The 24,872-nt window shown below is 50.1% G+C and overlaps 1 protein-coding gene across 6 annotated transcripts in view; it reads left to right on the forward strand.

The window, feature by feature from the left end:
* OSBP2 (oxysterol binding protein 2) overlaps window positions 1-24,872 on the forward strand; it is a 1,786,946-nt gene that overhangs the window by 1,449,352 nt on the left and 312,722 nt on the right. For all 6 annotated transcript variants that reach the window (XM_086943307.1, XM_086943309.1, XM_086943310.1 and 3 more), the window contains one exon: window positions 6,073-6,190. In XM_086943307.1, the coding sequence (XP_086799433.1) occupies window positions 6,073-6,190 (118 nt within the window). The remainder of the gene's footprint in view (window positions 1-6,072; window positions 6,191-24,872) is intronic.

Genomic DNA, 24,872 nt, shown 5'->3' on the forward strand with positions numbered 1-24,872 from the left:
TATGTTATGCCATCTATTAATTTAATAACTGCACTTTCACAATTGCTTTATTAACCTTCCTGCTTTCTCAAATTTGCTTGAAAATGCACAATTTTTCTTCTCTTTTTTCAAAATGTCTCGGGGGCTCGCGCGCTACGGTGCTGTATGCAAATCACTTTGCGCCACACCACTTTCAAATGTCACCGAACGCCCCTGCAGGCGTTACTCTGGGAGGTTGCAATGGTCGGGGCACCAATGATCCAAATGCACACCAGGAGACCAGGCCAAGATTTTTCCACACGCCTGCCCGGTGAGTGGGTCCTGTCTGTGCCTGGTGAAGGGAGCGAGGCAATTCCAACTTGGGTGCTAGCTCGGAGGCAGCTGTGATGGTTTATGCAGCACAATGTAGGGACCGGGGCATAATCATGAGGGGGCGAAGTGGGATGTTACCACTGTGTCCCCAGCAGTGATGGCCACTCCTCTAGCAGTAATTATGTGCAGGCCTCATAGGTGGCAGTGTAGCAGAGAGCAGGCTCTTTAATGAAGCTCAGGCTGAAGAAGGAGGTGGGCCACAGGCTGGCCTCGGGAGCCAGCGCACGGCAATGCTGGTGTATTCTGTGGAGACGGTTCCTTTTCCTGTCTTCTGGGCATGGGGTGTGCTCGATCAAGGCGCGGGCCGAGATAGAGGGGGAAGGCTGCACGGGCCAGTCCCGGCGACTGCACACAGCGCGTCGGAGTCCCCAGAAGTGCTGGCCAACTGGATACAATAGAGGCCCAGAGCAAGGGCCCAACCGGAGCGCGCGAGCAGGCCCTGTCCCTGCTCGCTCCGGCTCAGGCAGTAGCGAGGACTCGCTGCGCTGTGTCCCGTGGGCTTCCTAACGGACCTGTCACACGGGGGGGACACTCGCCATAACAGTGTGCAGGCGCACAGCGGACCGGGGACACGACCCGCGACTTACCGCACCTCCACCTGACGGGATCAGCACCGCATAGTCATCTCGCCTCCGCGTCGTCCTCTCCCCGCCTCCATCTCGTCGGCATTTTGCACCCAGGCCAGGATTTTCGATACGCTCCGCAGCCCGCACCGTCACACAACGGGCATTCCCGCAGCAGATGATTACACAGGAGCATTGCAGTCACCTTAGCCGGGGGAGGATCAGTGCCCTACGGCCATCGCGGTCCACGTCATAGCCACGCCCTCTGAACAAACACTCTTAATGGGATAGAACTACAATAGCATACCCAGTGATAAGTTGTGCTAAGTTGCAGACATTGTGCACTTTTCAACACTCCCTGCATTATCTATTTATTTATGGGATTTATAAAGTACTCACAAACAAAAAGCAACTGGAGTGTTCAACAAATTTGGGGGATGAACGATTTTTAACGTTATCATGAAAGACAACAAGGTCCCCCTTAAACCTCCTGGATATCCAAAGATTTTGGAGTAGATGTGTCACTCACTTATAGTGACATGCTTCATCATCGGCACCTATCTACACTGTAGTAGGATGATACAACCAGGCCAGACACAACCAAAGCTAAAATGGGAGTTCTTAGATTAAATCAAACTGGATAAGCAGGGAATCAGATGAAGATATACTGTTAAAGATACCTACATGTATACCCAAAAGTTTTCTTTATTCATAGAGTACCTGGAGAAAGGATAAAAGAGTATTGTTTCTTTTAATGGAATATAATTGTTCAATTTAACCTGTATTCGTGCCAACATGTTAGGGACAAGGGGCTTTCGTTAAGGCTTGTTAAATGTATCCCTGCTTTTCTACGCATGCACACTCGTGAGACCTAGGGCTCTCACCTGTCTTGATTTTGTGTTCTTAACAATTTACCTCTGTTCTGGTATTCCAAGGGTCATGTGGTTCAAGAGGGTGGTTCCGTCTTTTGTCACACTTTCTTCAAAGAAGCAGCACCGCTGAAGTACCTGGTATCTCCTCTCAGACCGCCAAGTATATTAAATTGTGTTTTTACATCACTCACCTCTTACTATAGTGGGTCACAGTAATCTGCAGAAACAAATACACAAAGGAAAGCTAACAAATGCAACTTTCCTATACCTCCATTCTCTAAGTAAGTCCACTAAACATGCTAGACAAAGTTTGAACTGATTTCGCTTTTAATCTGATTGTTATTGTATGCTTATATGTGGCCTTTGGGTTACTTCAGAGCCTTAAGAGGTTCAACTGAAAAGGAGCTATATAGGGGAAGAGTGTAACTCTATTCAATAGAATGGTGTTTTCCGTTGATGTTCTGTCCCTTTTGGTCTGAAGGACTGTTGAAAAAGCAAACCTAGATGGCAGTTAGGGAGATCAGTGGTGTTGCTAGGTAGATGGTGGGAGAGTTTGGTGGAGGCTGGGATTTTTATACAATAATGTCTCATGCCAAGGAAGAGAAGGGGTTGGATAGTGGCTGCCAGAGTTGCTGGTGTGAGATCATTGATTGGTGTGGCTGGTTAATTTGATTTGAAAATTAGTGTGTGAATACATTTGAATCCTACTACACATCTAGACATCACTAGGTACTGTACTGCTAAATTGCCTTCACTTGGAAGAGAAAGACAAGGAATTGTCCAATGTTAGATAGCAAGAGCACTGTCAAATTTAATTCAGGAGTGCATTTAGACATTTAGAAGCTTGCAACCTACAGTGGCAAAATCTCATCTTTTTCCGGTCGTCAATAAGACATTACTGTAACCATCAATTGTTTATCCGAGGCATTCATCGTTAATGTGTAGTCATTTGACTATCGATCTGTCATCGACTTTAACCTGATGCAAGTTATTCGTTGTAGCCATGATATGGTCTATGCACTGTAGTCCTAAGAACCTAAGAACTCCAGTGTTTTGGACCAGTTGAAGTTTTCAAACAGTTACTCTTTTGCAAATTCATAATATAAACTATTAACAGACTCCAGCTCGGACTTCACAGTCAACTCACTGATGATATATCGGACATGAACAGGAACAAACTAAATGATCTTCTGGATCAAGATGAAAAATATATAAATGCTTCAAATTTCACAAATTGACCTCGCACACCAAAAAACTATATGATAAACACAATATTATTGCTTAATAAACAATTGTATTGTAACAAAGATAAAATCCAACTGTCCTCCCAAGAAATTTTTCAAGTCAGTTTTCTTCGTTTTATTCTTTCTTTATTTGTTCAAAAACTCGCAGATAAAAATAGCCAACGCGTTTCGTCCGAAACCGGACTTCTTCAGGGCTTTGTGCAGTGTATTCTTATGTTACACGTCCCATCCGTCCTGGCAGGTGTATGAGCAATAGGTTTTATAATTATATGGTTGGCAGATCTAATAATCATCCATTCGTTTTAGGATCCAGTAGACTTAAGAGAAGAATAAAGTATATGCCATAAGTTCGGCGTCGTCGTCGCGTGTGTGTGCGGTCGTCTGGTCTCCCGGTCCGGGACCAGACGACCGCACACACACGCCACGACGACGCCGAACTTATGGCATATACTTTATTCTTCTCTTAAGTCTACTGGATCCTAAAACGAATGGATGATTATTAGATCTGCCAACCATATAATTATAAAACCTATTGCTCATACACCTGCCAGGACGGATGGGACGTGTAACATAAGAATACACTGCGCAAAGCCCTGAAGAAGTCCGGTTTCGGACGAAACGCGTTGGCTATTTTTATCTGCGAGTTTTTGAACAAATAAAGAAAGAATAAAACGAAGAAAACTGACTTGAAAAATTTCTTGGGAGGACAGTTGGATTTTATCTTTGTTACAATACAATTGTTTATTAAGCAATAATATTGTGTTTATCATATAGTTTTTTGGTGTGCGAGGTCAATTTGTGAAATTTGATGTACAGAACAAATTTTTATTTGTTCTATGTTGGGATCTAGGGGGTTGTATCCCAGACCATTTGCACCCGTACTATAACAAATATTAGGAACTTGACCCTTTGTGCGGCCCATAAAGCCTCAATCCCCCTCTTTGCTGTGATAAAATATATAAATGCTTGGTTATTGGTGGTGGTGCATCTGAGCTTTTGATTTGGCATGAGAACGGGATTAGAGTGGGTTTGTACTAGTTTGGTGTTTCGGGAATTGATGTTTGGATTGGGGCCTCTGTGGGTGAAGAGTTGGTCAATTTCTAAGGATTTTGGATCTTTACAGTATGTATTTATGAGATCTTGGCTACAGATCATAAAAAAGTGCCTAACTAATAAATCTGAGAATCACAATTACAAGATCATATCAGTGTGACATTCAAAGGGTTACCCAGTAACCTAATCAATGGGTTGGGCCACCTGACTGAAAAAGTATAACGGTTCTTTGTACGAACAACTATTTCTAAACTGATGGTAGATAAAACACATTGTGCCCTGTTCATGAAACTTTAGCAGCCACACATTTACTTCTTCTATGTGTTGGATCAGATCTACTACGTTTTGGAATTCACTAATTCTTAATGAAATCAGCAGAGAAAGCTGGACCTGGCCCAAGTTTGCTTGCAGATTCTATTAGGAATTATCAGCATCCAAATGTTTGTTTCTGTTGCCTCTGTATGGAGTTCTCCTTAGCAGAATACTCCAAACCATTGAAATGGATTCCCTTCTGTACATGCTCTTCTTAAAAACGTTTTTTTTAAATTAGAAAATATTTTTCTCCAAGGAAAATTTGCTTCCCTTTCACCCTACCTTCACCAAAGGGGAAGGTGCTCCTTTGTCTTTCCAGCTCTATGCTGGGGTAAATCTCCTACAAATTCAAGGGTGAGAATGGGTTAGTACTACCACCTAAAGGTATGCAGTTCCTCAATTGTCCGTACCAATGAGACAAGAGTAGGGAATCTCTGATTGTGTGTGCCAATCAGATGAACTGAAAAGGGAGGAAGGGAATACTTCCTCACGGAACTAGGGTCCTCACATACCCAGCAATCTAGGTGTCATGCTTCATCATATGGACCTGCTCCTCGTCGGGTCAGCGATGCAATACCCAACGGGCACCCATAAAGGGGCTCTTTAGCTGACATATTTTGTTCCTTGCCATATGATGCAGTGGGTGTGAGGGGTCTAGATAGTGTAGATTTATTAGAAAAGTGATTAAAACAGATGGGATTGGGACCAACCCACAAGTAGTCGGCTGTCCCACCTGCCAATTTATGATGCGACCGCCGTGTAGGTGGTCGCAATCATGGCTTTTTCCATTACAGTTTGTGCTGCGGCCCAAAAAGGGCCACAGCACAAGTCACAAAGGAAAAAGGGATATTTTGAAACATCCATGCTCTGTGTGCCAGGCATCATAGCCAAGGCCATGCTAGGTGCCCCTAATGTCTCTTTCCAGCCTTTCATAAAGGTTGTCAGAAAGTAACATTGTAATCCCTACGGCGGTGCCTGAGCAGGCGCAGCCCCTAATGTAGGGAATATGATCCAACCGATGAGCTCCTTTAGCCCGTTGGAAATGTTGGTCCCTCCTACCGATGCGGTCCTACCTTCCCCATCATAATGTGGCAGTCGGACCACTCAGCTGGATGGCCTTTCGGTGGCAGTCTGACCAATATCCTAATAAGGCTCTATGTCTCGGGGGGCCTCTTGGGTCCTCTAACTAATGCATATTCCACATAACATAAAAATACTATAACTCCACAGGCGGAAGATGCCTTGTAGTCAAAAGACCTGTTTTGGTGCAAACCTCATGAAAAAATCCACCTCGGGGCTAACAACCTTTATTTTCTTTAAAAATGAAAGTCACACAACAAAACTTCAGATGAATACTTGAAGTCTTAAATCCCCTTAGTGCTTTCTTTCATTATTCCTGTGGCTACGCAGGTAATCTTGTCATTTGGATGGCAACAGTGAAAAGCCCAGCATAATGCCATCTTTCCATGATGCCATGATTTTCTAAATATAAGCATCAACCGAGGATACCTAAGCTAGACACCAACTGTTACAGATGAGTAACTTTCCCTTAGCTGCGTTTTTATTGGATAGTGTGTTTCTGTCAGTGACAATGGTTGGCTAACCATTTAAGTGCAAGTTTTTGTGCATTGATATTGAGGTACAGTAGATTAATGGTTGATTGGTTTGTGTTCACAGGTGGTGTGCATCCGTCCAAAAGAGACAACAGTGACGAAGATGAGGAGACAGAATATTTTGATGCGATGGAGGATGCTCCAGCTTTTATTACAGTGACTGCAGACACCAATCATCTCAGGTATGGTTATTTTGCTAATGTGCCAGTACACACCATACAGATGTCCCACCTGGGAATTTTAGTGATGTAAATAGCCAACCTTTCCAAGTGGTAAAGTGAGGCTAGCCTTGAAGGTGAAAGCGGACGCGAGGAGCCAATACCTCTTTTTCCCTTTCATAGCCAGTTACAGGGAGCTGGGTTATTTGTAGATACTGAATTGAAATCCCTACTACCAAAAGTGCCTCAGGTAGTTAAACAGTCTCGAAATAGAACAAATAAGGAGAATACAATGGATTCCAACACACAAGCTCCATGCCCTGCTCTGACATGTTTTGTATTATAAATTGAACCTGAAATTGAAACTTTAAGTATATTTTTTATAAAACTTTTTATTACCAGTTTTTGCTACCATACCATGATGCATCATGTCATATATTCACTTGTGCTTACAACATATTACAAGACCTTAGTAATTTGGTATCATTTTGTGAGATTCAACATTACTGTGAGGGGAGCGGGCCTTACTTTCGCGTCTGGAATTTGCGAATCTGTAGCTGTCATGGAGTGTAAAGTTGAAGGTGTCGTCTAATATGTATGTCTTGTTTCTAAGTCGCATGTTGTTGTCTCTCGTCTTGTGCATCATAACATAATCAAACATAAAACCCTTGAACTGAACCCTTTTTCCCTCCCACCTTCCCTGCACAGCAGACTTTGAACTACTTGCCACCCCAACTTAGCAGAGTGCTTATACCCTAGAACTGTGTACTTGTGTGAGGGGGGAGAGCTGCTTACGACCATTTCGGGTCTCTCCCTTTGACCAGCGTGGTGTCCATGCCTTAACCTTTATTGTTCAGTAACGCTAGCCCCATCACAGGTAGGGACCCGTGGATCAGTGTTTACGTTCATTGAGTCTAGATCCATGTTGCTTCTATCACCAACTTACTGCAGTCAGGCCGTCGTCCGTGTGAGTGTCTTCCTACGGTTATTTCATTGGTTTGGCAGAATCAGTCCTAATCTGAATCTCTTGTCATGTTTTGCGACGTCACCTCAGTAGTCGTCCCTTCTTCCAGCGTTGTAGGCTCTCCCGATCTCCCAGGTGGCTTTCTATTTCTCTGTCCTTGTCGTCTGGACTCTAAGGCCTTTCGCCATCCGTCTAGCCAGTCAAGGGTCTCCTGCGGTGATGTAAAAAAAATGTTTTTCCTTCTGCCTCTACTCTCAATTTTGCCAGGAAGAGCACTGCAAATTTTAGGTCCCTACTGCGCAGTTCTTTTTTCACTTCCATGAAGTCCTGTCTTTGCCTTGTTACCATCGCTGTGTAGTCCGGGAATCATCACTGTGCTGTTTTCCACCAATATGGGGGGAGCAATACGGGCCGCTTGTGGAATTGCGTCCCGGTTGCGAAAGTTAAACATGCGTGCTAGTATAGGCCTGGGTGGGGCACCCAGTTGGGGCTGTCCGCCGGGTACTCGATGCGCCCATTCCACCGAGAAGAAACTGGACAGTCCACCCGGTTGCAGTTTGGTCTTAATAAGTTCTTCCACAAAGAAATCGAGACATGGCCCTTTCACACTTTCAGGTACTCTCACCAGGCGAACATTATTGTGTCTTGAGCAGCCTTCCTGGTCATCCAACTTAGCTTCCACAGTTTGTGCGCCTGTTCCAGTTTCCGAACTTGTCCCTGCAATGCCGTTGTATCGGTGGAGAGCGCCCTTGTCGTGAACTCAACCTCTGTCAGTCTGGTACTGGTTTTAGAAATATCTGTCGGTAGATATAGTGCCATTCGATGTTTGCATCTGAGTCAGGGTATTCATTATGTCTTGTAAGGTTATTTCTTTGGGGGCCGTGGACTGGGAGCCATCTTTGCTGCTCGTTTGCGACCCTGCGGCAGGTAGTTGTTTGCTTCAGTAGGCGTAAGTGTCTAATTTATTCAATTGTGTTGGCCTCTCCCTCCCATGATGACAGGGGTGCATGGTGGTTTTCTCAATGTAGTCGTGGGGTATGCAGTAATCACTGCAGCCTGACTGCGTGAGTACCGCGCACGCCCGGCTTTCGATTTTCCCACTACCCAAGGTTGATGGGGTTTAGGGTCTATTATCACCTGGATACACCGATAGTATGGTCTTCCTTATGGGTGATACTTTTGAGGGTTTCTTTTAGGCACTCTTCGGTCTCATTCAGCTCGTGTTTGTATCCTTTGTAGCTTTGTCGCTGGATTCAGTTGTTTCGTCCCCGAGAATGCACTTATCTTCCCTATGGGAACGTTGGATCACCACCAGCGTATGTAGGCCCTTTCAGATTGGGCCGTCGGGATTCGGGCCCCGCCTTTAGTCGTTCCTTCCTCGGGCGGTAGTAGGACGTAGTCGTTGTCTAATAATCCCCCTGCTTCAGTCTCCGTATGCCGCCTCAGGTGTCCCGGTGTCTAGGTCTGGGTGGGCACCTAAAACCGCTGGTCCTTACCCCCGCCGCCAGTTCTTTGGCCTGTACACTGTGTTACTACACTGCACCCGGCTCCTGAATGTTCCCCGGTCTTGTTCTTCCCGCACAGGGTCAGGGCATCGCTCCCCAGTTTGCCGCAATGGAGGTTTTAGCGTGTCAGCCACTTTTCCGACTTGACCGTGCAGTTATCAACGGGAACCCTTCTGTGTCCCTTCTGTGTCCTGCTGTTCCTCTGCCGGTTGCCTGCACGTTAGTGTGGATGGCACGGCCTTGGTCTTCCGCATTTTTTGCCTTGCAGCTTCCCGTCTCTCTCCTCCTCGTCAGCTGCACCATAGCTACGCAAGGTCCTGGCTCAGGATGGGCTCAAAGGCCTCAGACTTTTCACACTGCGATTCCCTCTTCGGCATGTTTGTCGAGCGCTGAAATCTTAAGTGATAGTCACTTCAACGTTCCAGTGCCCATTTCCAGGTTTGGATGGTGATGTGTTGGCCGATTTATGTCAGGATTGATGGGGAGAGACTTTGTCGGTCTCGAAGCGCTCCTAGGCTGCGGCCATCTTCGTCGGCTGCTAGCCACGCCCCCAAGTATTCATCTTTCTTGAGAGATTAACATATTGTGTCATCAGAACATATACATATAGATGTCTGTCAAGAGAAAACTGAACTTTCACTCGTAAGGCAAACCCTTAAGGTATCAAGATTTAGGTTTATAAAAAACATCTTATGAATTACTTTATAGGTATGGTTTATTTTAACTAGACAGAAAACAGGAATTTAAATAGTTATGAACCTACTTGTATTCGGCTACAAAAGTCTTATTAGACTAGCATTATTCTGTAATATATATAGCAGAACCTTGGGAGTAGCATGCTTTCTAAATTTTCATTGCTTTTTAATGCAGCAGAGATCTGCGTCCTTTTAATCTTCCAATTTCTAGAACATCATCTCAGCATCCGAGCACATCAAGCAGTCAATACTAAGACGGTACACTACAGCTCATGCTAAAGGGAACCTTCCAGGAAGAGGAGGCTATAGGTGCTGTTAATGAACCACCCTGTGGCACAGTTAAATTAGAACCCTTATTTCATGCAGTGATGAGTGGGAATTGTATTGTATTGCAATTGCATTTATATAGCGCTTACTACCCCTGAATAGGCGGTGAAGCAATTTTTTGGCAAATAGCAAACTTCTCTGTAACTCAAAAATGATTAGTGGTGAATTTGTATAGAGAGATATGAAATTAATTTGAGCGGTGGACATGTGAGTTTGTTATCTGGATTGAAAAGGATAGCGAAGGAATAGAAGAGGGATAGGTTTGCATTTATTTAGCACTTACTACCCCTGATGAATCCCCTGTTGAATCGCTTTTCGGGGGTTAGCATTCTACTTAGAAACCCAAACAGGATTTGTGCAGAATTAGTATAGGGATTGCACAAGTTACATCCTCATCCCTTTCGCTGCGGTTAAGGCGTTATTCTCCAGGGAGGGCAACATTGTTTTTGACTAGATTACTGAGTAGCTAAGCTAAGGATGAAGTATTGTTTTCCATGTTCTCTGGAACCTACAGTCTAGTATCATGTACTTTTCTATAACTAACTGTAATGATGTTTTACTTGGCTCAAGATGCTAGTTGTGTATCTCACTTTGGCTTTTTCACAACCTACTTGCTGTTTTGTGGTGCACTGCCAGTCAGAATACACTCTGGCTACTTTGCCACAGCTGCCTAGAGACATTGCCGTCAGTTAACCATAGTCTATTAACAGCTCAGTTTGTTGCTGCATCAATTTGTGAAAAGCCTCGCTTCAGCACAAATTTAAGAAATGGAAATCAATTATGCTTGCACATTTAATTTAGTCCTCAAACAACAGTGTGAGGGAACGCGGACAATCTGAATCTCCTTATTTCTACATCCATTACCTGCATCGCCTTCGAGCTATTTAGAATGCTCATCGAGCAAGAATACTAGACAGGATGTTGTTCAGGGTCAAAATAAGGTTTGTGGTACAATGAACTGATTCAAGCATACTAGAAGGATCTGAGGGTGGAAGTGACGAATATGTGTAATTTACTATTGAAATAAATATATATCATAGATTACTAATATAACTAATTAATAATCTGGGACGATTTCATTTGCTAAGGTTATTACGTGTGATTTGTAAAAGCTGGTATTTGTTGAGTAAGAAAATAAAAAGGAAGTGCAACCATTCTACTTGGTAGGCAAAGTCTTAGTAGAAAGGTATGCAGGGTATGCTGTTACTCACCATCTCTCTAGTGTGTGTGATCGCGTGTGTGTGTATGTGTATAAGTTGTTTTTAAACATCCTATCAATGAGCAAAGATGGCCTCTGATTTTTATGTTCCCAACAATAAATCCCCTCTGTTGTCCAGTCCGTAGACCCAAGGCTCCGGCAGTGGTAGCTGACAGTCATATCGATCCAGTCCACATCTGAGACTGTTATGCCACCTCCCTGCCCCACGTACCTTGCCACCCGTCGTTAGTGTGGTAAGTTTATGATGGTTCCACTGAGTAGGCACCAGCCTAGCCTCCTGTGGGTTTAAGGTGGAACTGGGACGGGGAAACTACCAACAGATCAAGAAAGGGGTTCTTTACAGTGGAAAGTGAAGTGAAGTTCAATGTAAATAGAGCTCCAAAGGCACACTTGGGAATAGTAGAAAGGTGGCGGACTGAATCTACAAAGAAACTGACAGCCAGAAATACATGAACTGTACTCGGACTGAGGCCTGCATAAGGACCTAGCACACGGAGTTCAGACAACACACTGGCCAGTGGCTCTTAACTTGATTACTTTTCAATGGCATTTAGTTGTGAGTAAAACGGCTATGCAAAAGTGGCATGGTGGTAATCTGCCTTGCAAAAATGGTGTCTGATGAACACAAATGAAGGATAATTAAATTAATGCTATTAACAGACAGCAGCACTCATTGTGCCACCCACTAAAGTAGCCTTTTAAAACATGTCACAGGCCAGCCACTGCAGACTGCAGCCCGAAGAGATGTTTTAAACTGCCATTTCAACCTGGCAAAATAAACCTTTTGTGATAAATATAAGTCAATGAAGGTGCTAAAGGCTCATAGGGCAGGGGCAATATATTTGAAAGGTAGGACATGTGTTTGAGTTGTACATTTCCTAACAGTGAAAAACTCCTAAATTTGTTTTACACTGTTGTAAGGCATATATGTCCTATATTGACTAACATTGGCTTACTATATTGCATTTAATAAGTGCTACCTTTTGAATTAGGAGCAGATAGAAATATGCTGTTTAGACTCAAATGAATTGTAATTTAAGATCCTTTTTAATGGTGTAGTCAGATTTTAAGTAACAATTCTGAAAATGCCACTATTAGAAAGTTGACATGTTCTTGTCCTAACCATTTGTGCTTTCTGCCAGTGTCCTAGGTCACGTGAATGGCCTGATGTTGAGGTTTGTGTATTCCTCCTGTATTCCTCCTGGACAGTGAAACAAAAGGGAATTAGGTGTGGGCATTATTGGTCACCGTGCTAGGATGGGGTTGGGGTTCATAGCTGTTCCCTGCCCCACCTACACTACAAATGGCTTGCCTCAAGTGCACACAAACAAACCTGACGCTAGTCTTTTGACACTGCAGACTTCTTGGAGCCTTGACAGTTTTAGGGAAGTACTTTCCAGAACCATATGTCAGGGTAGTATAGAGAATCTTCCCACTTTAAAGGCTCGCACAAGCTGACTGCCCTGCTGCTTGAGGAGTGCCCTGCTCTCTGAGAAGGAAGACTGTATCTGCTGCCTTTATTCCAGGCTAACCAAGGGGGTTATTTGGCTGATGAGCTGTATGAAATACAGGGAGACAACAAGAGATAGAGGCCTCCCTGCAAATGCCCAGCTGACTTGCTCCACTGGAGCTGCCCAGACCAGCAATTAGACCTGCCTGACCGTTCTTGGCCTTCTGGAGCAAGTTCCTAATCCCCAAGAGGTTCCTCCCCAGGTCCTGGTTCCCTGGTTGGCATCAGTTGAGCTCTTCCTGTGAAGATAGGTGAAATCCTGAAGTTTTTGCCTTTCCTTAACTGCGAACAGGCAGTCAAGGCTCTGCAACCAAAACAACGGCAAACTTAAAGCTCTAGTAAACCCGACTCTTCGAGCTAGAGCCACCACCAGCACCAACAGGTAACGCTATATCACAACTTCACGCTACAGAATGACAGCATATGGTGACCGCCAATGCGAAGTTCCACGACGATCATCCACAACACCTGACCAGCTGTTTGTGCCTATGCCGCCTAACTTGCTCTTTGCCCTATTGCCACAACCATCCCCAATGTTCTCCCTGCTCCAGGCAGCCTCTTTCATCGAGAACTAAACTCTTTTGCGCTGGATCTTGACAAGGTAACTTTTTCAGCTGCACCAACCTGGCCCCTGTGTCTGGCTCGCCTTTCATTGCGGTTGGCCCGAACATGTGACTTTAACCAGGTCTAGCATGATCAGATGACGGAAAGTGGTGCTTTGTGCTTTTAGGCATGATATCTATCTAAATCTTTGAAATGTTATATCTCTGGTTGGTTGGATTTTGTCATTCTGGTATCATTTTAATCATTAAAATGTACTCTGTTTTTAAATTGGTATGGGATTTTTCGCGTGTTGTGTTTTCACTTTGTTACTGTTTGTGGGCTGCATAAATATTTTACACTTTGCCTCTAAGTTAAGCCTGACTGCTTTGTGCCAAGCTACCAGAGGGTTGAGGACTGATTAATTTAGTGACTTTTGTGGTTTACCCTGATAAGAATAGTGGTTGTTGCCTGAGTGAAGCTTCCACCCCCCTCAACCTGTAACCCAATTTCTTACACATAATAATTGGATTTTCATGAGAAAATGTTCAATACATTTTCTGGCTAATAAGATGGTATCTAAAGAGAGGAAATGTGCTGTTGTTTTTCCAAGAGATAAAAAGGCTTTGGCGGGCGTGGCCGAGACAGCGATGTGACCTGACGTGTCTCGAGCGAGCTCCGTCGCCCCGCTGCATCAATCAGCTTGTTCCAGCGTAGTTCTTGGGGGGCATCCGCTCCTGGGGACCCCCGTGCTGTCCTGACCCTGCTGGTGCTCTTTCTGGCGGCGATCCGCGGCTGCAAGCACGCTCGCGGCCCCTGCTCCGAGCCCCGGGGCTCCCGGGCTCAACTGTTGGCCGCCATCTTTCGGCAGGGCCCTCTGCCGAGCCGCCTGACCTGCCCGCCACGAGAGGGATCACTGCTGCAGACTGGGTGAGGCTCTCCATCGCTCATATACGTCCGGTGGCTGCACCCCATTGGCGGACCGCGGCTGCAAGCACGCCCGAGGCCCCTGCTCCGAGCTCCGGGGCTCCCGTGCTCGACTGTTGGCCGCCATCTTTAAGCAGGGCCCTCTGCCGAGCCGCCTGACCTGCCCGCCACGAGAGGGACCACTGCTGCGGGCTGGGTGAGGCACCGAATCGCTGCTACCCCTCCGGCGGCTGCACCACATCGGCGGAGCCTGATTGACGCCGGCGGAGCCGCGCCGGAGCTGCCGGGGTTGGGAGATCGCCGGCGGGACACACACCATCAGCGGCCTGGGCACCGCACCTACGCGAGCCCCCGGCTTTAGAGGCGACGACGGGCCCCGACCAGAGGGGTTGCTGGAGACCCCCCCGCCCGCGAGCCTGGACCACGGCTCCCCCGCCCACCGCTGGACGCCCCGGTGCACTGAGGTGAGACGCCCCCCCTCCCCTGCCGCCCCTCTGCGGGGGCCCGGCGCCTGCGGGGCCTGACTACTGACCTGCCCGCCATTTTGCCCTTCTGGTGGGGGGCCGACTACCGCGCTTTGGCGGCCCCTGCTTGAGCACTCCCTGCAGCCTGGGGAGCGCGGGCGGAGACCTGGGGAGAGAACCTGAAGCTGCGTGTGGGTCAGTCTTGTACCCTGGGGGCCCGGGCTTTGCTGGACACGTCCCCTGGCTACCCTGCCACTCCAGCCCGACCCTTGGGAACTGCAGCCTTGAAGATCCGGCTGAGCGCCTGCGAGGACACTAGGGGTCCCCGCCTCCTGCCTCCTCTGGCCCTGGGCTCTTCGCTGCTGGACGACTCGGGGGGACTCTCCTGGACACGGCCGCCTGGACATCGCGCTGGGGGTGGATCCTAGCCCAGGCGGGACCACGAGACTGTGCCGGGCCGCGGCCCTTCGGGGGCCCTTCGCTTGTGGGACCTGCACCCGACCTGCCGTGGAGCACCCGCGGCCGTCACCTCCTCGACGCCTCCCCGACCTAAGCGCCACCTTGCCCTCCGGGCTGAGCCCCATCACGGCCCGGATTACTGCTGGACAATTATTGCTTGCACGCGCCCCGGGCCCTGTCGGCGAGCGCACCGCCGCCCCAGCCCTGTGGTCTTGTGCTGCTGACCGTGGAACCCGGGCTTGATCACCGAGGCGCCAGCGCACCCTCCCCTGCACTACCCTACGCCGCCGACCAGGAGTTGTGCACAGCGGCAGACGCAGGCCCCCGCTGCCCTTCGACGCCCTGAGTGGAACAAACCGGACCCCCCATCCACGACGACCAGGGGGGCGTCGGTGGCCTCCATGTGGGGCAAGGCGGGCTCGCCATCATCCTCCGGGGGCCCCCCGTCGACATCCGAGGGGAAACCCCCAACACAGGCTGACTCCCCGCCGGTGACGCAGGCCTTCATGTCCTCCTTCATGGCCGATCTGAAAACCGAGATTGGGTCCCTCAGGACAGAGGTCCATACATGCGTCAAAGAGCTACGCAGAGAAGTCACCGACCTTGGCGACCGGGTCGACGGCCTGGAAAAAACGGTAGATTCCCGCACCGAGGACCTGGAGCAGATCTGGCAGAGAGTGGCGACCCTTGAAGAGCAGCACATCCAGCTCCAGATCAAGCAGGAGGACTTGGAAAACAGATGACGCCGCAACAACCTCCGCATTCGGGGTGTGCCACTCGGAGAAGAGGGGACTAATACCATGGCCTACGTGGCCCTACTCCTGCAAGAGGTATGGGGCGAGGAGGACGCCCCCCCGCCGCGCCTTGACCGCGCGCACCGAGTCTTTGGAGCGGGAGGGAAAGCGGGCCTCCTTCCCGACATCGTCCCCAGACTGCATTATTTTACTGAGAAAGAGGCCATCTTGAAGGCGGCTAGAGACAACCCTGATTTGCAGTACGAGGGTCACAAGATCCAGATTTTCCAGGATTTGGCCCCCACCACACTCCACAGGCGGAGGGTCTTCCGTCCGATCACAGAGAAGCTCCGGACCCTGAACATTTCATACCAGTGGGGCCACCCCTTCGCGCTCATCTTCAGGTGGGAGGGCAAGCGCAGGGCCCTCCGGTCCTACCGAGAGGCGGCACAACTACTAGGCATGCCGGAATCCCCGGACCACAGCCGGACTCGTCCTCCCCGCTCAGGGAAGGCACCTCCGCACCCGGAATGGTCCACTGTGCGCAGAAGTCGACGATCTCCTCCGGTGGACGCACTCTCTGTCTCGCAGGCCAAGCAGGACATCATCGCCCACATCCGCTCCCTTGAGGGCGACCGCGAGGAGCAGACCTCCCAGCCCAACGCCGCCGGCTCGGAGGGTGGAGATCGCCCCTCGACCCCGGACGGCTGCTGACCTTTGCCGCTGGAACTCAAGCTGCCCTGCATACACGCTGGCCCTCTGAGCACTTCGACCCGTCCCCTCGCACCAAAGTAACTCGCCCCACTGTTCTCGGGGAGGGGGTCCTCCCCACCCTCATTGGCGGGGACCGGAGAGACTGGACTGCGCCCCTTGCCTGTGCCAGGCCTTGTGCCGCGTCACGGAGCCCCAGTGCCATACAGACACTTGCGTGGACTATGTGGACCCCACAGTTCGACACACCCCCGGACTACCTGGAGGCAGCGGGGTGGGCGGACTCCGAGACCACCTGACTTCAATTTTTCTACCAGACTCTCTGCTCCCTCCCTTTGTCCCGTAGGAAGTGACATTCCTGAGTCCATCCAAACCCTCGGGTAGAGGATGTCCGGTACCTGGGACATTGTACACCGGCCCTGTTGGCCTGTTTTGGTTTTGTTTTTTCTCTGCTCCTCTTCTCCTCTTCCTCTCTTTCCTCTTCCTACTTTTCTCTGCCTACTCCTTCCCTGCGCTCGCGGAGGGGTGGCGTGGTGGGCCTGGCGGGGGTTGGTGCGCCGGCGGCTAGACGAGGCTGCCACTGTCCTTCCTGCGGGGGGTCTGCTGCGCTGGGTCCTGCGCGACTCCCATCCCCCTTAGTGCTATGACAGCGAACATCCCTGCGCCCCTGAGTGTCCTCTCCCTCAACGTCAAAGGGCTCAACTCCCCTAACAAGCGGCGGCAAGTATGGCGCTACCTCCTGCATCACTCCCCTGACATTATCTTCCTCCAGGAGACGCACCTTCTCAGGGGGGACACCACACGCATGGCACACCCTAGATACCCCACACAATACTGGGCATCCTCTGACACCAAGACAGCGGGGGTGGCAATCCTTTGCAGGGCTGGCATTCGCCGGGGACCCGCGAAACCCTTCAAGAGCGCGGATGGGCGTTTCCTCCGCACCGAGGTGCAGATGGGAGGTACACGGCTCACTCTAGGATGTGTGTATGCACCCAACCAGTCGCAGGACAAATACCTCCAGGCGCTTCTTCGGGATCAGCTCCCACCGGGCGACGCCAACGTAATCCTGGGCGGCGACTTCAATCTTGTTTGGGACCCCGAGTTAGATCGTGCGGGAGCCCCCTTTAATGGTGCGGGAGCAATGCCCTCTACCCTTAAAGCGCAACTTACCGATCTGGTGCTTGTGGATATGTGGCGTTACCACAACCCGGGGACCCGAGACTACTCCTTCTACTCGCATTCCCATCGAACATACTCCCGGATCGACTATCTTTTCGCCTCCCTTGAACTGGCCCGAGACTCCTTAGCTGCCGCCATGTCCGACATTTCCCTGTCGGACCACGCTCACGTAGAGCTCTTACTGCAGGATCCCCTGTCCCGCGCCCCTCGTGAACGCAGGTGGGCGCTCCCGCCGAGGATCCTTCGGGACCCGGACGACGTTGCCAGCGTCCGCGACGCCATAGACTCATATTTTGCTGTCAACAACACCCCTGACGTACCCTTCCACACGGTCTGGGATGCCTTCAAGGCCACCATTAGGGGCCACATCACCTCCCTGGCGGCGGCGCGGAGGAAGGAAGCGTTCAAGATGGAAGCCGACCTGGCGGCTGAAATCAAATTAGCGGAGGCCCGCGACCGGGACTCCCCATCGAGAGCGTCAAAGGGGACTCTTGCCACCCTAAGGGGACAACTCCGCACTCTGCGAACTAACAAGGCGGAACACTCCCTGCTGGCGCTAAAACAGCGGTATTACGAGGGGGGAGACAAGGTTGGCCGCCTGCTGGCCGGCAGGCTGCGGGCACGCGCCGCTAGGGCCCACATCGCCACTGTTAAGAGGCAGGATGGCACCAGTGCCACCGCTGAAAAGGCCAAGCAGGCTGCGTTCGTCGAGTATTACACCTCCCTGTACGCCGAAGAGCCTACCTCTGCGGAGGCACGGGAGGCCGTCCTCGCGGATTTCGAGGGATCCCCGCTGTCCCCGGCGTGCGCTGCCACGTTGGAGGGCCCGCTGCTGGAGGAGGAAGTGACGGAGGCTGTCAAAGACCTCCCCGTGGGGAAAACCCCGGGGCCGGACGGCCTGCCGCTGGCCTTCTATCGCCTGTTCCTGACCCAGCTTCGCCCGCACCTGCTGCGGCTCTATAGCTCCTTCTCCGACACCACTGGCCCGTCCCCCGATATGGGTCTGGCGGAAATCGCCCTGATCCCCAAGCCAGGGAAGGCTCCTGACCTCTGTGCCTCCTATCGCCCCATCGCCCTTCTTAACACTGATCTCAAGATCTACACTAAAATCCTGGCCAAACGGCTGGATCCGCTCATGCCGGGATTGGTGAACCCGGACCAGGTGGGCTTTATACGGGATCGCCAGGGGGCTGACATTGTTCGCAGACTGGCACACCTCGTTGGGAAAGTGCACCACTGGAAAATCCCGGCCTGCCTCCTCTCACTGGATGCGGAAAAGGCCTTCGACCGAGTCGATTGGACCTTCCTCCGTGCGGTTCTCCAGAAACTTGGTCTTGGTCCTAACATGATATCCAGGTGCATGGCCCCCTACCTCAGGCCGCAGGCCAGAATTCGAGTCAACGGCCAACTGACGTCGCCGCTTTCCATCCACAGGGGCACGCGGCAGGGGTGCCCGCTCTCGCCGCTCCTGTTCGCCCTGGCGGTTCAGCCGCTGGCGGAGCTGATTAGGCGCGCCCCTGACGTTCACGGTATCCCCCATGGGGGACGCTCCAACAAGGTGGCGCTGTTCGCGGACGATTTGATTCTTACACTCACGAACCCTCGGGTCTCCCTCCCGGCGGTGCACGAAGCACTCACACTGTTTGAGCAGGCGTCCGGCCTTAAAATTAACCACACCAAATCTTGGGCCCTCAACCTCACCATCCCTGAAGAGGAAGTCTCCTTTCTGAAGGGGGTAACGCCCTACCGCTGGGCGGATGACCACATTCGGTACCTGGGTCTGGACATTACACCCCACCTTGACTCGTGGTCCTCCAGAAACTGGGCCTCTTGCCGCAAGGAAGTCCTGGCAGACCTGCGGAAATGGAAGCCTTTGATGATATCCTGGCTGGGGCGGCTCAACGCGGTCAAGATGTCGATCCTCCCCCGCATCCTCTATGTCTTCCAGTGCCTCCCCACTCCGATCCCGATCCACTGTATCAGGACCCTTCAACGCGACCTCACGTCCTTCATATGGGGGGGTAAGCGACCCCGGTTCTCGCAGAAAGTCCTCATGGAACCGAGAGACAGGGGTGGTCTCGCCTGCCCGAACCTTCTCCACTACTACTGGGCGGCACACCTAAGGTTTGTGATCGAGTGGGGTGTGCGCGAGAGCGACAAACACTGGTTCCATATGGACCGAGTGGTTACGGGGCGCACCATATGGGACCTACCTTGGTTACCACGGGTGGCGCGTTCCAGAAGCGCATACATGGCAGTCCCCACGAGGACGGTGCTTGAGGTATGGGACCAAGTGGCGGTGTATAAGGGATTAACCACGTTCCCTTCTCCGCATACCCCCATTGCGGGCAACCCACACTTTCCCCCGGCTGCCCAGACCCGCGCCTTTGAGAACTGGACGCAAGGAGACTGCAGGGTTGCAGGAGACCTCTTTCTCGGTAGGTCACCTAAGTCCTGGACGGACTGCAGGGAAGAATTTGACCTCCCTTTAACCGCTAGCTTACAGTATGCGCAGCTGCGCCACTGGCTCTCGGGAGACGACATGTACCAAGCTGCTTCCAGGGCCTTTACCCCTTTTGAAAAGTTGGCACGCTCCCTAGGGGGTCTGAAGCGACTCATCTCCCAAATCTACGACATCTTGCAGCATCCCTCCACACCGCCCGCACATCCGTACCAGAGGCAGTGGCAGGCGGCGACTGGCGCCGACATCACGCCCTCCCAGTGGACTAGGCTCTGGAACGACATCCCCAAAACATACCGCAGCATCCCACAGAGGGAAAACGCGTATAAGCTGCTGACGCAATGGTACTACACCCCCCTGCGGCTCAGCAAAATGTTCCCTGCTTCCTCGCCGCTGTGTTGGAGATGTGGTACTGCGACTGGCGACTTCATACATATCTGGTGGTCGTGTCCTGCCCTGGCTGTCTTTTGGAAGGAGGTCCTCAGCCACATTAGGAAGGTGTTGGGTTTCCCCATCCCCGAAGAGGCTTGCACACTCCTGCTGGGCATTGGACCCCCCACACTTCGAGCCCTCACGCGCAGCGACTGGATCCTCACCCTTCACATGCTAGGAGCCGCCAAGCAACTCATTGCTCTATATTGGAAGCGGGCTGAGGCTCCGCCGATAGCTTCCTGGTTCGTGCGCCTCTGGCAGGTCCTGACCATGGAGCTGCTCACAGCGCGGATACAGTTGAGGGGGGTGCGCTTCAAGGCGGTGTGGGAACCTCTTGTACGTCACCTGTGCTCCATTACCTATGCCCGCCAAATGCCCCCCAGGCTCCGCGCTCTGCAGTTGTTCGAAGACGCCCTCCTCCCTGCGGATCCAAGCAGACTAGGCTCTTAAATCGCATTCCCCGGTGCTATCCTGTGTTTTGACCCCCCTGTAGGCACCCTCGAAAGCTTCTTCCTGGCCCCTCTCCGCCTCGCCCTTGCCCCTTCTTCTCCGACTTTTTCTACTTTCCTACTTGCCACTCTGGCTTTCGCCCCTCTTCGGGACAGTTCGGTCCCTGTTGGACCTTTGAAAATGTGACACCACTACTCCCTTTCCCCTGCGCGCCTCCCCCGTACAGCAACACATTGTCAGCATATGGCTTCCTCTTGCTCTATCTTCCCCCTAAATCACGCAGCCGGCCCCTCCGGGGGTTGTGGGCAATACGCTGTGTTAAAGACTCTATCTCCCCTAGTTGCCTATGCCTGCTGACTTTCTTTTTTCTGCGCGGCCGGCCCCGATCAGGGGTTGTAGGCTTATCGCTGTGTTCACAATAAAAACAGATTTGAACAAAAAAGGCTTTGGCATAGGCAAAGCCAATAGGTCTGGTGTTTGCTGCCTGCCTTTTGGCTTTGTCAATGCTTATTTTATTTGTTCATGGTTTTTTTACAACTTTGTCAGGGGACATCCTGGATCCTCAACAATATACAAAAAACAGCTGTTAAAGGCAAAAATATTTTTGTGGTCTCAGAAAGCGCACATTGCTATAGTAGCCCCTAGCACTGAAGGGAAGCAATTGATGTGAGTATGTGTTTTTAAAGAGCAGAATGCCCTCCTTCACAGTAAAGTTAGATGTTGGCTCCATGCTGCATGCTGTAGCTTACAGAAGAAAAACGTGAATGGAAGGAGCAGAAAATTGGATGAAGAAATCTGGCTGAAAAACACTTCCACTAATTACAAAATATATGTACTTTTAGTGATGGAGAATCAACTCGGGATGGCTACGGAGTACCACCTCCGAGTAGCCAGGTGACTCTTCACTCCGCCCCTCAGTAATGGCGAGCAGCGGCGTGTAGTGGACGACAGCGTTCTTTGCAACCTTCCTTGGCGGCTTCTCGACGTCTGTTATGCTGCTTTCTTGGCCGGGCGAGCCGTGATCTTACCCCCGCATGCCGCGGATGGAGGCAGTGGATTTAAATTGGATTTCGAGCACTCGGAGGTGTGTGATCCCAGCGGGCGGCAATCAGTGAGGAGGCACGGAGTTCTGTAAGCTTCACGGAAACAAAGCTGTCTTCAGAGTTAATCAGAGCAACGTGTCTCTGCCGTGGAAAACCTCAGACTTTCCCTGCATAGAGGTGAGGAGGTGCCGGACAGTTAAAAGTTAAAAGTAAAAGGGGGGTAAAGGGCAAAGAGGTAAAGAGGAGCTGGGGAAGAAAATTGATACTGCAAGTGGCTGGAGGATTGATGGTTGATAATTGGAGACAATTGCAGATGCGTAGTGCTGGAAGCCAGAGGAGTAGACTTGCCACGACATTAAAGGCCGAATCTTCCCTTTCTCGTTTGTTTTGCCAAAAACATTATGCCTGACCCCCCTGAGATGAAGAAACTTTCTAATACTCACCTTGTTAAGGCTAAAACCCGTCGGCTATTGGTGAAAGAAGCGCGAGAGGCGAGAGAGGCAAAGAAAGCGGCGCGCTTGGCTGGACTTGAGAACGCTCCCCCTCGCATCCACTGGACTCCACAGTTGAAAGCTCAGAGGGGGAGATAGAAGAAGGGAGCCCAGTAGCAGCCATTCAGCATTCTGCATTATTAGGGGAGAAACCCTGTGAGGATTTGAGTTCCATAACCACAGCTATCTCCTTACGCCCCCACAACAGTGTGCAAGAAGGCGACTGTGAATTAGAGGCGCAGAAGAAAGAGACGGCGCAGAAGGGGGTTAGGCAATTTGCTCTATTTCGAAGAAAAAAAACTACTCCACAGGTTTCCTCTCCTAGTCCTCACAGCCCTTGCACCCCCAAATCTAGTGTACAGAATTTCACCGACACTGGAATGGAGGCGTTGAAACCACAGAATTTAAGAATCACACAAGCATCTCAAGAGCCCCAAGGTCCATTATTAAATGCAAATTGTTCGGCTATCACTGCTTCTCCCGGAATACAGGTTTCATGTAGCCTGATCACGAGCAATAAAGAAATCACCGTTACTCCCATTATTCGGAATGGAGTCCCTGTGGTCAATCTATTCAACTCAGGGAAGTAGCAAGGTAGTGTTCAACAGGCTGATCCTCTGAAGAGTCATGGGCCGGATTTGAGAGCTGTGATTCAGACACCCCTCCATCAGCCAGAGGAGGCAGAAGAGGTGGAGTTGAGAGTTTCTACCTCAGGTACAAACCTCCCGACGGCTTTGCTCACTCTTCAGACTGATCTAAGTTCCGAGGCTAGTATGGATCCAAGGGTAGACACAACTGGGGCCTTCCAAATGAGAATTAAGGATATGCTCAATCTGATCCTGGAAGAAGTCCGTGACTTAAAAAAGGTAAAGAAAGCGGAACTGGCCTCCCTCAGTCTGCGTCTCGAAAAGATTGAGAACACAATGGGGAGCTTTCCTACTAAACTGCAGGAGGCTGAGGAAAGAATCTCGGCTTAAGAGGATCAGTTGTCCACTGTCATGAAGGAGGTCAAAATAGCGGCCAAAGGTAAACAGACACTGGAAACTAAGGTGGAAGAATTGGAAAACCACTCCAGAAGGTCTAATCTTCGTTTAGGTGAAGTACCCAAGGGGGTGGAAGGGTCTCAAACTCTGAGTTGGGTGAACAACTTTATCAAACAAAAGGTCACGACGGACTTCCAAGGGGACCTTACGATTACAAGAGCTCATTCTGTCCCAGCTCAACCATTCCCCAACTCGACACTTCCACGCGCGATCCTGATTAATTTCGCTGATTTTCGAATAAAGGAAGCAGTTTTAACGAAAGCCATACAACAAAGGCAATTTGCTGTTAATGAGACTACAAAATCTCTTATTTTTTTGACATGTCAGCTGTGGCGGCACGCTGCAGGAAATCATTTGTTAAAATGCTGCAACTATTTAAGGCAAAGGGGGCACAAGCATCAATTTGCTAGCAATCCAAGCTAAGAGTCCTAGTAAAAGGGAAGTTCTTTATGTTCACAGAAGTAGACGAAGCTCAGGGGTTTCTGGAGGGAATCTCTCCAGCATCTAACGACAGAAAGGTCTAATGTGGCGGTTGTGAGCTAAGCATTTAGCTTAAAGCGCTAAACTTTATTATTAAGATGCAGGGGGTGACAAAGTGGATATGGTTCCCTAATCTAGCGTGCCAAATCAGATACTTTATGCTTAACTGATAGATATGGGGTGATTGAATAACGGTATTAAAGGTCAGGATTGGCCGTTTGGTGTTAGAGGGAACAAGTCGGCTCCTGAGCCCAGCAGAGTCTGTTAAAATGGTTATTTATAGCCTGGTGTACAGTCAGGGAGAGATTGAATATTAGGTCGAATAGGTCGAATAATGATGGTTAGTTGCAGGGCGTAGAAGAGAACGAGTGATTCACATTGCTAGGGGGGCATCAGTGAAGCGTACCAGGGTGTAGCAACATGACACCCGAATTGAGTTGGGGGATGGGAAAGTGGAGGGTGTGGTGGAGGGGGGGGGGGGGGGGAGTCCACTTTTTCAGGGGGTGGGAGTGGTTGGCAAAAGGGGAAAAACGAAGCCGGTTGTTTGCTAATATTCTATTGCTTTTTTTTCACTTTGTTTCGCTAGAAAAGTCACTAGTGTTCATATATGGCTAATATGTCAACTTTAAAGGTTGTTTCTTTTAATGTAAACGGGCTTAATACCAAGAGAAAGATGCGTGCTAATGCAGCGTGGGTAAAAACAGAAAACCCAGGGGTAATTCTTTTACAGGAAACCCATATCTCGACTATAAAGATCTCTGGATTTTCTATTAATAGATCATGGGCACGTTATAGGGGGTTCTCATCTTCCTCGGCCTCCCATAGAGGGACCGCTATATTTATTAATAAAAATGTACAAGCAGAGTATATTAACTCCGGTAGTGATCCATCGGGGAGGTGGTGTTGGGCCTCCTTTTCGTTTAGATCAAAACCTTGCCCTCTCACATTTGTGAGCTTTTATGCACCGGTAGAGGACAATATGAAACCCTATGAGGAACTCTTTCTAGCACTGATCAGGATCCCGTGTGATTTAATTGTAGGAGGGGATTTTAATATTTTGATGGATCCG

This window comes from Lissotriton vulgaris, chromosome 11, assembly GCF_964263255.1.
Source record: "Lissotriton vulgaris chromosome 11, aLisVul1.2, whole genome shotgun sequence".
NCBI lineage: Eukaryota > Metazoa > Chordata > Amphibia > Caudata > Salamandridae > Lissotriton > Lissotriton vulgaris.